The following is a 13,403-nucleotide window of genomic DNA, read 5'->3' as shown; positions in this document are numbered from 1 at the left end:
AAGAAAAATTAAACAGTTCTCTATGTTTCTATAATGATAAATGTATTTTTAAAGTTCTTCTAGTATATGAGACCTAATTACAGTCGTAGAAATCAGGAAGTAGTAGATAAGGTATGGTATTCTCAAAATATGGTCTAGAAATCTGTGTCAGTTTTCATTCAACTCTAGGAATATCATTCTCTCTGTTTTGAGCACAAATTGTTAGAAGTTGTAAGTGCTTAACAGCATTCAATTACAGCCTCCATGACATTTCATTTCAGACAGCACTCATACAGTTGAACTTCAAATGAATATTGGCAGAAAATAAAGGAAAAAAAGGTGCTGAATATCAAAATATGAAAAACATCTTTTTAAAAAACTGTAGAATATCTAAATATGCCAGACACTTGGTACTAAATATAGCATATTAACCTAACTTAATTACACGATGTTTTACTTTATACCTTCCCACATCTGGTATTTTTATCAAACACTTCTTTCTTTCCTCTATTAAATTTTTTTTTGTTTGTTTTTTGGAAGCTGAATAAAAACTTTTCACCCCTTGTTGCTTTTAGTAGCCTCATTTGGTTATGCACAATGGGAAATGAGGCTCAAAATACGTAATCATGTAAAATGATATATTTATTACCTGATTCTATGCAGGGGAACAAAATAATGTAATTCAAGTACTTATATATAGGGAAGGGGAAAGAACTGAGTAGTGAGAAGTTCATAATCACTAAATTAATCACTATAGTCCATCTAAGATAACATACTTGTAAGGAGAGAATACTATAATGACACAAAAGCATTCTGACCTAGACAATAATCATCATAATAGTTGCGTTATATCAAATATAAAAATCATACTAGAATCAAAAAGGAATAATTTAAAACTATATTTCCCCTCTCCCTCCCTCCCTTGCCACCTCTCTCTCTCCCTCATTCTCTCACACACAAATAATTTGGTAGTGGGTCAGGGGTTGAAGTGATGTATATACAAATATCTACCGAGAGGAAAGCTGGTAGTAGTGATTTTATAAACTCAATATCATAGACATCGTGAGATTAAAAAATTGATAACTATCTCTTACTATTATTTACTTTGGTATGATAGGACATGAAAAATATATAATCACATAAGGACTGTCCTCATGAACATTATTTGTCAATCTCAGGAGCATCACATTGTTTATTCAAAAGACATATCAAAATGATATTCTGAATAATGCTTAACTGAGCAAAGTAATACATTGGTTTCTTCTGTAGTTTCTTTACAAAAGTGTGTAGATAGCATCATGGAAAATCAATAAACTAAATGGTATATTACACACAAAACATTTCGACATTTAAGATACTTAAGGTTTAGAAATTACTATGATGTATTTACATACATATCATCCTAATACTCCATAAAGAAATGTCTTTTGTTTTAAACTTTTTAATAAATTATTAGTCTTTTTCAGGCACCTATGCTCCTCATACATAAATTCTGAGTTTTAGAAAGGGTTCACACAGCAAAGCCTATTGAGAAAAATCTTAACTATAGGTTTGTAGAGGTATACTCATAAAATTACATAGGGATTTCATATTAATTAGAAAAAGGTCTGTGACAGGAAATACTGAATTTAAAGCCCTCTGTACTTTCCTAATCTATGCTCCTTAGGGAAAATTTTTCCCATGTGTTTGTGTCTTTCCTGCCAAAATGTGTATGTTACACAATTTTTTTTTTCTACAACCTCTTGGGAAAAATAGTTTCATCACAGTTAACTTGCTTAAAAACATAATGCTGGAACTTGGTGGAACTGTTAACCTTGGAATATCACTAGAAAAGACATAAACCCTGGAAAAGTTAGGATCGAGATATGCTCCTTTTTAAAATGCTGATAAAAGGTTAGGAAGTAACTAGAAAGTATTGTATTTCAGTGTATAAAACATATGCAAACATTTCTTTGAGACAATCTTTGAATGCATACCTGAATCTTGTGACACAGGGGACATATCATTTACCAATAAAATCACTAAGACTCTCCCCACAGAACTTTCCATCTCTCCCCGAAGAGTGGACATTACCACAGAGACGACAGATTCAACAGAGATGGGCGAGGCCACCCCTGACAAGGGCAAACAGCAGCTCTCTTGCATGTGCAGTTTCATAGAAAATCACCCAGTCCCTTTTCGGAAGATATATATTTTTAAGTATTTGCACATAGACATCCAAGAAATAGAAGTAAAACACACTCCAAACTTCCTCAAACCAGAACATTTCTTTAGAACTGTGTTTACAAAGGACTTTTATACATTTCCCATTTGATTTAAATGAATCTTAAGATGTAAACAAAATTACAGAATACCAACAGAGACTTACTCCGTCTTTTCCCAACATCTCCTTTGGATGTTGCTGCTTCATTTAGAAGAACCATCCCCATGGTGATAGCAGCATCTATAGTAGTTGTCAAGGAAACAGAAATGATGCAAATAAAATCTATTAAGTTTCCTAGATCTGATCATAATGTGCTCTGTTCCAGACAGTTGAATTACAAATACACACAGAGGTAAATACAATTTATTCTCTTAACATAAGATTATCATTTATCGTGTATTTAAATCTCTTTATTTTTTAAATATAAACCTAAAATTTAATTTATGAGGTTTTGAAGGTCTAATTGAAATGTTCTAAATTCCAGGACTTTCACAGCATATATGAATTACATGGACACTTAAAACCAATAATGATATTTCACATTGTACATAAAAACATGCACTAGTTATAGTCACAAGAATACATTTCATTGGCAATCATCGACAATTAAAACTGTCTTTGGAAACTGAAAACCAATGTTGGTTGGAAGCCTAATGTACACAGGAGAAAAGGCCGCTCCCAGGCCTGTGCAGTGTCATTACCCCACTCAACACACTTATACACCGCGTACTCCCTTCAAACTTCTAGAGACCCATGATACAGTTTGAAAACCACTGGAATTTAGGTAATTGCTAAATTCTTTAGTTTCAGTCATGCAGTAATGGCCTGAAAGAATAATGTAAGAGAATGAATGTTTTGTACTACCACTATGATTGTAGACTTTAAGGATTCATTATTCTTAAGGTATTTTGGACAATCTACTGATATAAATTCCCTTGGGTCCACAGTCTTAGGGCATTGCTAATAACAAAAAGAATTAAATGTTTGTTTCATTCAACCTGTTCGCATGTAGGGAATGTCTCCTGCTTAGTTCTTTGCAGCAGACAGACAGACGTGCCTGACGCAGATCCTCAGCAAGAGCACGCTAGGATCCCCTTCCGCCCTTCTCTGGCAATGACACCCTTGTTACATTCATGCACAGATTTTAATCCACACATTTAAATATACATATCCAATCTACTAAATTCATATAGAATTTTAGATTATCTATGCCAACATATTTTTTGCAAATATTCAAAATATGACATTTTGAAATGGCTTTATGTAGATATGACAAATAAAACATACTAATCTTATGACTCCATCTGCTAAATACCTTCTGAAATTCCATTAATAAAATCAAGGGGAAAATGGCATGATTGCTATTTCTGGGGAAAATAAAGTATACAAAATTAAATGAATCAAAGACTTAAACTAAGATCAAATGCTATAAAACTCCTAGCAGAAAACGGGAGAAGCAACTATGTGCAGACAGCTGGCCTAAGTGCTGTCCATGAATTCTCTCATTAAGCCCCATAACAATGCTGTGAAGTGGATACTGTTTTACTGTTTATAAATTGGAATAATGAAACTTACAGATGTTAAATAACTGGGACAAGGTGTTAAGTAGTGTGAGAGCCAGAATTCAAGCCAAGGCTATATGAGCATAAAGACCATTTGCTTTTAATGGTTATGCACTAGAAGCCTATTTTTTTTCTTTTAAAAAACAATATATTTGACATATAATATTGTATAAATTCAAGGTATACAATAAGTTTATTTGATACATTTATACACTGTAATATAATTGCTATTGTAGTGATAATTAGCACCTCTTTTATGTCATGTAATTTCCCTTTTTGAGGTTAAAATAAGTTCTAGACTCTCAGCAAGTTTGATTATAGTACATTATTATCTATCTTCATTATACTGTCCATTAGACCTCTATTGAGTGCATAGAGTATCCATCGCAAGTTTGTATCCTTGAACATTTGTCCCCCAACAGCTCCATCCCCTCATAACCACCATTTTACTGTTTCTATGAGATTGGCTTTTTTAGATTCTACATATAAGTCATAAAGTACATGTCTTCTGTGCCTAACTTATTTTAATACGATGTGCTCAAGATCTACCCATTGGGGGACCTATGTTGTTGGAAATAGCAAGATGTCCTCCTTTTTCATGGCTGAATACCTCTGTGTGGTGTGTGCACATATCACATTTTCTTCATCCATCAATATACACTTAGGTTGTCTCTGCAACTTGGCTATTGTAAATAATGCTGCAATAAACATGAGGGTGCATATAGCTTTTAAATTAGTGCTTTCACTTTCTTTGGATAAACAATTAAAAATAAAATTGTTGCACCATGTAGTAGTTACATTTTTCATTTTTTGAGACACTTCATACTGCTTTTTTGGTAGTAGCTGCAGTAATTTACATCCCCACCTACAGTTCACAAGGGTTCTTTTCTCCACAACTTTCCCAATACTTGTTATGTCATCTTTTTAATTAATGATGCCCATTCTACCAGGTATGAAGTGATATTTCATTGTGGTTTCAATTTGCACTTTGATGATGATTAGTGATGTTGATTTAGTTTTCCTCATTTTTAATTGAATTATTTTGAATTGCATGAGTTCTTTATATATTTTGGATATTAACCACTTATCCTATTCTGTAGGTTGCCTTTTCATTTTGTTGTTTCTTCTGTGCAGATTTTAAATTTCATATAGTCGTATTTGTTGAATTTTGCTTTTGGTCACATATCCAAAAAAATCGTTACCGACACCAATGTCAAGGAGCTTCTTTTCTATGCTTTATTCTAAGAGTTTTATAGTATCAGATGTTATGTTTAGGTTTGTGATCCATTCTGAGTTAATTTTTGTGACTGGTGTAAGATGGGATTGAGAGGGATTAGTTTCATTCTTCTGCATGTGTTTATCCAGTTTTGTTGAAACTATCCACACTGAGTGTTCTTGGTTCACTTGTCAAATATTAGCTGACCATATATTCAGGGGTTTAATTTGGGACTATTTTTTCCCCCACTGGTCTATGTGTCTATTTCTATGCCAGTATCATAATGTTTTTATGCTTCATAGTATGGTTTGAAATCTGGAAGTGTGATACCTCTGGTTTTATATTTTTTCCTCAGGATTGCTTTAGCTACTTGGAGTCTTCGTTGGTTCTATATGGAATATTACAATTATTTCTTCTATTTCTATGAAGATTGCATTTGGTGTATTTTGATGGGGATTGCACTGAATCTGTAGATGGCTTTGGGAAGTAAGGCATTTTAACAATATTCTTCTGATTCATGAGCACAGGATGTCTTTCCATTTGTTTGTGTTTCCTTCCATTTCTTTCAGCAAAATCTTGGTTTTTTTTTTGTTGTTGTACAGATCTTTCACTTCTTTGAATAAATTTATTCCAAAGTATTTTACTAATTTTGCACTATTGTGAATAGGGTAAATTACTTTTTCCCATCAGATGTTTTATTAATAGTGTAAAGAAATATAACTTGATTTCTGTACTGTTGATGGTATATCCTACAACTTTTCTGAAATCGCTGATTAGTTCCAACAGTTTTTTGTTTGAGCCTGGGATTTTCTTTATATAAGATCATATCAACTGCAAACTGCAACAAATTTACTTCTTCCTTTCCAATGTGAGTGCCTTTTAGTTCTTTGTCTTGCCTAACTGCTCTAACCAGGACTTCTGATTTTATATTAAATAAGAGTCCTGAGTGTGGACATCCTTGTGTTGTTCCCAGAGAAAAAGATTTCAATTTTTCTCCATCGAGTATAATGTTAGCTGTGAGTTTCTCATATATGATCTTTATTATTTGAAAGTGTAGCCAGTCTGTTGAGGATTTTTATCATAAAAGGATGTTATATTTGTGTCGAATCTTTTTCTGCATCTATTGATATAATCGTGTGATTTCCCCCCCTTATTGTTAGATATGTATTAATTTGTACGTGCAGCTATCCTTGCATTCCAGGGCTAAATCTCACTTGATCAAGGTGTATAATCCTTTTTAATGTGTTCTTAAGTTTGGTTTGCTAATATTTTGTTGAGAATTTTTGCACCTATATTTATTAGGGATATTGGTCTATAGTTTTCTTTAGGCGCCCTTATATGGTTTTGGTATCAGTAATGCTGGCCTAGCAGAATGGGTTTGAAAGTATTTCTTACTCAGAATTTCGGAAAAATTTGAAAAGGATTGGTGTTAATTCTTCTATAAATGTTTGGTAGAACTCTCCAGTGAGGCTATCTGGTCCTGCGAGGTTTTTCAATACAGATTTAATATGTCTACTCATTATTGGTCTGTTTGGATTTTCTTTTTATCCCTGATTCAGTCTTGCTGGGGCGTGTTTCTAGAAATTTATCTATTTCTAAGTTATGTAATTTGTTGGCATGTAATTGTTCATGGAAGTCTCTTATGATCCTAAATATTTCTGTAGTATCAGTTGACTCTTCTTTTTTTAAGTTAGTCTAGGCTAAAAGTTTGTCAATTTTATCATTTTGAAGAAGCAGCTCTTAGTTTCCTTGACCTTTCTATTGTTTTTCTGGTTTCTATTTCATTTATTTCTGCTCTGATATTTATTAATCCCTTCTTTCTGCTACCTTTGAACTTAATTTGTTCTTTTTATAGTTCCTAAAAAGTGTAGTTAGGTTGTTTACTTGAGATCTAACTTCTTAATGTATGCATTTATCAATATAACTTTCCTTTCAGAATTGCTTTGCTGCATCCCATTAGTGTGTTATATTGTTTTCCCATTTTTATCTTTTCAAGATATTTTTATTTCCCTTTTGATTTCCTTTTGATCCATTGGTTGTTCAGAAGTGTGTTATTTCCACATTAACTTGTAGATTTTTTAGCTTTTCTCCTGTTGATTTCTAGTGTCATACTTTGTGGTCAGAAAAGATAATTAGTATGATTGCAGTCTTTTAAAATTTTCTAAGACTTGTTTTGTGTTCTATTATATAATCTATCCTGGAGTATGTTCTCTGTGTACTTGAGAAAAATGTGTATTCTGCTGTTGTTGAATGTTATGTTCTATGTCTGTCTGTTAGGTCCACTTATTCTGAAGGATGGTTCAATTCCAACATTTCCTTGTTGGTTTTCTATCTGGATGACCTATCCGTTGCTGACAGTGGTATATCGAATCCTCTACTATTATAGTGTCGTTTATTTCTCCCATTAGATCAGTTAGTGTTTTCTTAATATATTTCAATGTTCTGATGTTGAGTGCATATATATTATGACTGCTATATCTTCTTGATGTACTGAGCCCTTTATCATTGTACAGCAACCTTCTTTGTCTCATTACCATTTTTGGCTTGAAATCTATTTTGTCTGATCTAAGTATGGCTAACTCAGCTTTCTTTTGTTTTTTACTTGCTTGGAATATCCTCTTCCATCTTTTCATTCTAGGCCATGTGTGTCTTTAGAGGTGAAATGAGTCTCTTGTAGGCAGTATAAATCTAGATCCTATTTTTTTTAAATCCATCCAGCCACTTTGCATTTTGATTGGTAATCCATTTATATTTAGTGTGATAATTACTATGTAAGCCATCTTACCTTTTAAAACCATTATGGTTGTTTCGTATCTCCATTCCTTTCCCTCTGTTTCTAACTACCTTTGTAAATTTGTGGTTTTCCATGGTGATTTATTCAGTCTTTTTTCATTTTTAAATGTTTCCTGTCTCTATTCTAGATTTTTGCTTGTGGTTTTCATGAGTCTTACATATAATATCTAATAAGTTTCTATCAGTAGAAAAAGACTATCTTCATTCTTCTATAAAGGTTCAACCTTTTCACTATTCTCCTTTATATTTTTGATGTCACAAATTACCTCCTTTTATGCTGTGAATTCATTAACAAATGATAGTAGCTTTAATTATTTTATGTTCTTTACCTTTAACCTTTATATTATAAAGTGGTTAATATATTATTCTTATATAGTTTTCTAATTGTGTTCATCAAATTTATCAGATTTGTATACTATCATTTTGTGTGTGTTTGTCACTAATTAGCACCTTTTCATTTCGGCTTGAAGAATTCCTTTCAGCATTTATTGCAAGGCAGGTCTAGTGTGGTGAACTCCTTCAGCTTTGGTCTGGGGAAACCTTTATTTCTCCATATCTAAGGGATAACTTTGCTGGATAAAGTAGTCTTGGCTGGGAATTTTTATCTTCCAATTCTTAGAATATATCATTCCACTTACTCCTAGCCTGAAGAGTTTTTTGCTCAAATATTTCCTGATAGCCTCTTAGGTTCCTTTGTAGGTTACTTTTCCTCCCTGGCTGCCTTTAAGATTCTTTCTTATTGATGTTTGATGGTTTTTACATTGGAATTCATAAGGTTTTATTTTTGTTTGTTTTGTCTAGTTTCTTCCTCAGGTTTGGGAAGTTCTCAGCTATTCTTTCTTTAAATAAATTGTCCTTCTCTTCCTCATTTCTCCTGGTGTGCCAATTATTCTTCCATTTGCTTGTCTGATAAAATGTTATAGCTTTCATAGAGTTTTTCACTTTTTCAAAATTTTAGTTCTCTTCTTCCAACTGTCATTTCTAAATTTTTATCCTCTAAACTGCTTATTCTTTCTTCCCTCTGATGCGCCCTATTTTCTATGCTTTCTAATTCATTCTTCATCTCATGCATTGAGTTCTTAAGCTTCAGAATTTGTTTGGTTCTTTTTTATCAGTCTCTTTGGGATGAACTTCTATTTATTAATTTCAATCCTGAGTTCACTGAATTGCCTTTCTGAGTTTTCTTGTAGCTTGTTGGTTTCTTTGTAACAGCTATTTTAGATTTCAACATTCCATTTCTTCAGGTTTGGTTGCTGAAGAATTATTTTCATTTTGTGATATCATATTACTGTGACTTTTCATAGTATTGATGAAATGTGCCTCTGCCATTACGTGTGAAGTAGCACACACCTTTAATTACTTTGACTGTTAGAATTCAGTAGGCCATTACAGTTCAGTAATTAGAAACCTTTCTCTTATTTTCCAGAAGGTGGCACTACAGCATGTTTTTTTTTTTTTTTTCTTATTAAAGCTGGCCCTTGTGGCTACCCTGGAGAACACAAGTATTTAAAAAGCTGACATGACAAGAAGCTGGTGGCAGAGGAGTGAGGGGAATGTCTGGGTCCAGCATCTTGAGCTTTGAAGTACCCTCAGGCAAGTAGTGGGATCCTCAAGTGGGAGGAATCCCAATGGTCCAGGGCAGTCATTCTCTTAAAATCCTGGAGCAGACAGCAGGAAACATGTTCCTTCAATGCCCTTTGATGTTCTTGTTGGTCTCCCTCCTTTTCCTCTCCCCGCACCTCAATCATTAGGGTCTCTCCTCGGAGATAGGGAGTTGCTGAAGAGAAACGGGTTCCTTCAGCTGCAACCTGCACTGCTGGGCCATCTGCCCCCTCAACCACTTTTGCTTTCCACTTTTTCTGTGAAAGATGTAGCTGGTGTTCCTCTCACATCCCAGTAGGTGGCAGTGTTGCTCTGGGCAAGGGGATCATCTAGGCATGTTTCTCCCTCACCACTTCCTCCAAGCTTGTTTCAATGCAGCAGTGATGGCTTGCCTGGTTTTCTATTGAGGCTGGCTGGACCACCACACATTCTATGTCTTTCCGTAAGTGTCAACCCAGTTTTGCACTCTCCAGATTACCTTTTTCTGACTGACAAGTGCAGGTGGGGAAGGCTCACTAACTTCCTTGGATCCGCAGTCTCCCTTGAGGTTCTATCCACTTTTTCTGATACACAGGTGCGTGAATCTCCCAGGTGTCCTGTCGGACTGTGCAGAGGTACTTTTGTTTGGTTATATATGTCCAATTAGTTGTAAATCAAAGGGGGAAGAAAAAAGAAATGGCTCACACCTCCATAACACTGAGCCAGCTCTGTTTATTTATTTTTTTGTCATGCAGAAGGTTTTCATTTTCATATGGCAAAATTGTTAATCTTTTCCTTTATGAATTCTGGTTATTGTTTCACATTTATGAAATTAACTTCTACCCCTAAGTCTTAAAGAATATTGCTTTTTAAAATAAGTTGGGCAATGTCATTCTTCTACTCAGAACACTAATAGCTTTCCATGTCACGCAGACCTAAAAATGGCCTCAAGACAGTACATGATTTGCATCCTGACCCACTGCTTATACTTTTCTGCCCTTTTTTACTCTTATTTTTGTCCTAGCTATTCTTCCAACAACATAGGAACCCCTCTGCCTAGGAATCTTTGCGCTTGCTCTTCCCCGGTTTGAAATGCTCTTCTCTTAAGATGTCCACATAACTCACTGCTCAGATGATATCAGAGAAGCCACCAACCTCTCTACTTCTTTTATCCTTTATTTTTCTCTATGAAAAACGTGTTTTTGAAAGAAATATCAGATTCTATCTTTTTTATGTAGGCATTGTCTTTCTCTCATCACTATAATGTTAGTCCCCAAAGACAGAACTTTGTTTTGCTCACTGACTTACCCATTATCAACTACTGACATCATCAGTCTACAGCAAATAAAGAAACTGAAGCCCAGAGAGGTCAGAATAACTTGTGCAAAACCACAAAGCTAGTGAGTGAAAGTTATAAACCAAAAAAGCATAAAGGAAATGAACTAGGATGATATCACAAGATTGGGTGAAAATGATGAGGAGTAAAAGAACAAAATTATTTTAACATCTTTATGCTAAGCATAAAAATAATTATGTCAAATGAAAATAAAATGTACATAAACAATATAAACATATCTTTAAAAGCAAATAATGCAGGGAAAGAAAAAGTTAATAACTGTCTTGGGGTAATAAGGTTGTGGGGTTTTGTTTTCTATTATTTATACCCTACAGAGCAGTTGTTTGCACACTTTTTTTGTAAAGGGCCAGAAAGTCAATATTTTCAGCCATGTAAGCTGTATGGTGTATTGTTATTACTGAAGTCTACTGTTGTGCAAAATAATCACAAACAATATATAAATAAATAGGTGTGGCTGTGTTCCAATAAAACTTTATTTATAAAAATAATAGGCTGGATTTAGCCCCTGCAGGTCCTAGTTTGCCAATCCTTACTATAGAGGATATAAACTTGTACTAAAGATACTATAAACTATTAAATCTGAAAAGGAGTTGACTTTGTTATTACTTGAAAATAAAGAAATGCAAAGCTTAGTAAACTCTTGCACATATGACCCCCAAGTAGAAATTTTAAAGCAAAAGGATAACTAGATACAGGTTGTGTAAAACCTCAAGGTAAAATATTTTATTAGAAAGCAGGGTCAGGAAATAAGTGTTATTTTTTTTTTCAGAATGTTTCCTGCAAACTGAATTTTCTAAGGTTTACCAAGTAATGAGCTGTAACCCTACTTTAAACTTGAGGCCTATAAGACATAGGAATTAAACCAAAATGGATTTAAACTTGCTAATCCTCCTTCTTATCTAAAGATAACTTTTTAACTTAAGGCCTTTGGATATTGAGAATTATTTAGCTTAAGTTCCAAGTATCGAAGAAGCCATAACAGTTGTGATTTAAAAAGACCCTATATAATACTTAGCATTTGAGAAAAAATTAACAAAATTTTTTAGATAGAGAACTGAATTTTTTAGATAGAGACAGAAAAAAGCTAGATGATCACATGTTAGAATTGATGTGCAGGACTTCATTGGGTAGAAGGTTAAATAACTAATGAAAGTCCCTACAAATCTGAGAAGTTCTATGTCTAACTCTGGAATAACATGCTTTTCTGCCTATAAACTGATGGCTGTAGCCATTTCACTGTGCCTTACTGAAGAGTGCCAACATTAAAATACAGTAAGAAATGTATATATGTAATGAATAAATTGTAATATTTCTGAAACTTGTTCTAAGATTGTTAATGCCTATGCCTACACACACAACCTAATCTAGTTCATCTATTACTTTGCACATCTGTAGCAATATATACTTCAACTACTGTGCATGCTCTATAGTTTCTCTGCTGATCTGTCAATTACCATCTTACTGCTTAAAGAATCAAAATATTGACATGATCCTGAATAAAGCAGAAGCTGCTGTTCCTGTAAATTATATACAATACCCAGAAGCACTGGGCATACCAATGAACAAATAACATACATTTGCATTACATTATGTCAGGAGCCATCTTAAGACTAGAGGTCCGCCATTATAAATTACCAGGAAGGTCACGTAGCCAGAAAGAACTTGTTCTTCTTTTTGCATAAGTCACTCAGCACCTTCTAACTAAGCAACAGGAGGCCGCAATAACCGCAGGACAGAACGACGCTGATACCAGCTGGCCAATCAGATCATGCCATATACTCCTCTTTCCCTAATCAGCCCTACCCCTTTCTCTTATTTCCTGTATAAAAGCAACTGCTGCTCAGAATAAAATTTGAGGCTTGATCAGAACACTGTCTTGCCTCCACTCTTTTCTCTCGTCCGTGTTACCCCTCTTTTCTTTAGGTTGGGTTCTCCTCGGTTCTCCCACCAAATAACCGGTCCCGCGGGCGGGACAACATTATAATCCATTCTCAATTGCACATGATGTTAAGTTTATTGTTGTTCCTACAGAGTATCAGGGTTGTCAATTTAAAATAAATGAGAATAGATGTTGAAAAAAAATTGCATTATAGCAGACTTAAAGGGATCTAAATCTAAAATTATCTTCAACTTGCATCCATCATTAATTCTCTTCTATAATGTGTTTCTCCTTAGATATAACACATTAAAATTAAAGAAATATTTTTTCTCTATTACAGATTGAAAACAAATGTGGAGTAAAATACTTTCATAATAAATGTAAAACAAATGTTTTTTCTCATAGAAAAAGCAAACATGACCTTTATAAGACCAGATATATTTCTAAATTATTACTATCGCTACTATAACCTTTGCCTATTATATGAGCACATCTACTTCCAACAGACACTTATTTTCATGTTATCTTCTTGAGATTCCAGAATTTAAAAGATGTGGGGAATTAAAGGACAGGTCACAGTTTATATAGTTGACAGTAAAGCCAATTCTAGAACTCATGTGTCCTGTATCCACTGGCACATATAGATTGTATCTAGGTGAATTCAGATAAGGTTCACATTTCTTAGCAAGGCATGAGAAGATTTTCATTATCCAGCCAAAGTAACCTCTCATCAATCTCCTCTTCACAATTTGTGAATATTCTCTCTCAATTTATGTTTTCGCATCTGTTGTACCTTCTATCAGAATATTCTCCCTCCCTCATCCTCCCTCAGG

At 34.0% G+C, this 13,403-nt stretch overlaps 1 protein-coding gene across 3 annotated transcripts in view; it reads right to left on the bottom strand.

The window, feature by feature from the left end:
• Nucleotides 1-13,403, bottom strand: part of TUSC3 (tumor suppressor candidate 3) — a 151,864-nt gene that overhangs the window by 14,445 nt on the left and 124,016 nt on the right. For all 3 annotated transcript variants that reach the window (XM_016129725.2, XM_016129734.2, XM_016129745.2), the window contains exon 8: nt 2,348-2,422. In XM_016129725.2, coding sequence (XP_015985211.1) covers nt 2,348-2,422 — 75 coding nt within the window. The remainder of the gene's footprint in view (nt 1-2,347; nt 2,423-13,403) is intronic.

Source organism: Rousettus aegyptiacus, unplaced genomic scaffold (genome assembly GCF_014176215.1).
Source record: "Rousettus aegyptiacus isolate mRouAeg1 unplaced genomic scaffold, mRouAeg1.p scaffold_m13_p_11, whole genome shotgun sequence".
Classification (NCBI taxonomy): domain Eukaryota; kingdom Metazoa; phylum Chordata; class Mammalia; order Chiroptera; family Pteropodidae; genus Rousettus; species Rousettus aegyptiacus.
This window is presented reverse-complemented; position numbering and strand designations above follow the sequence as displayed.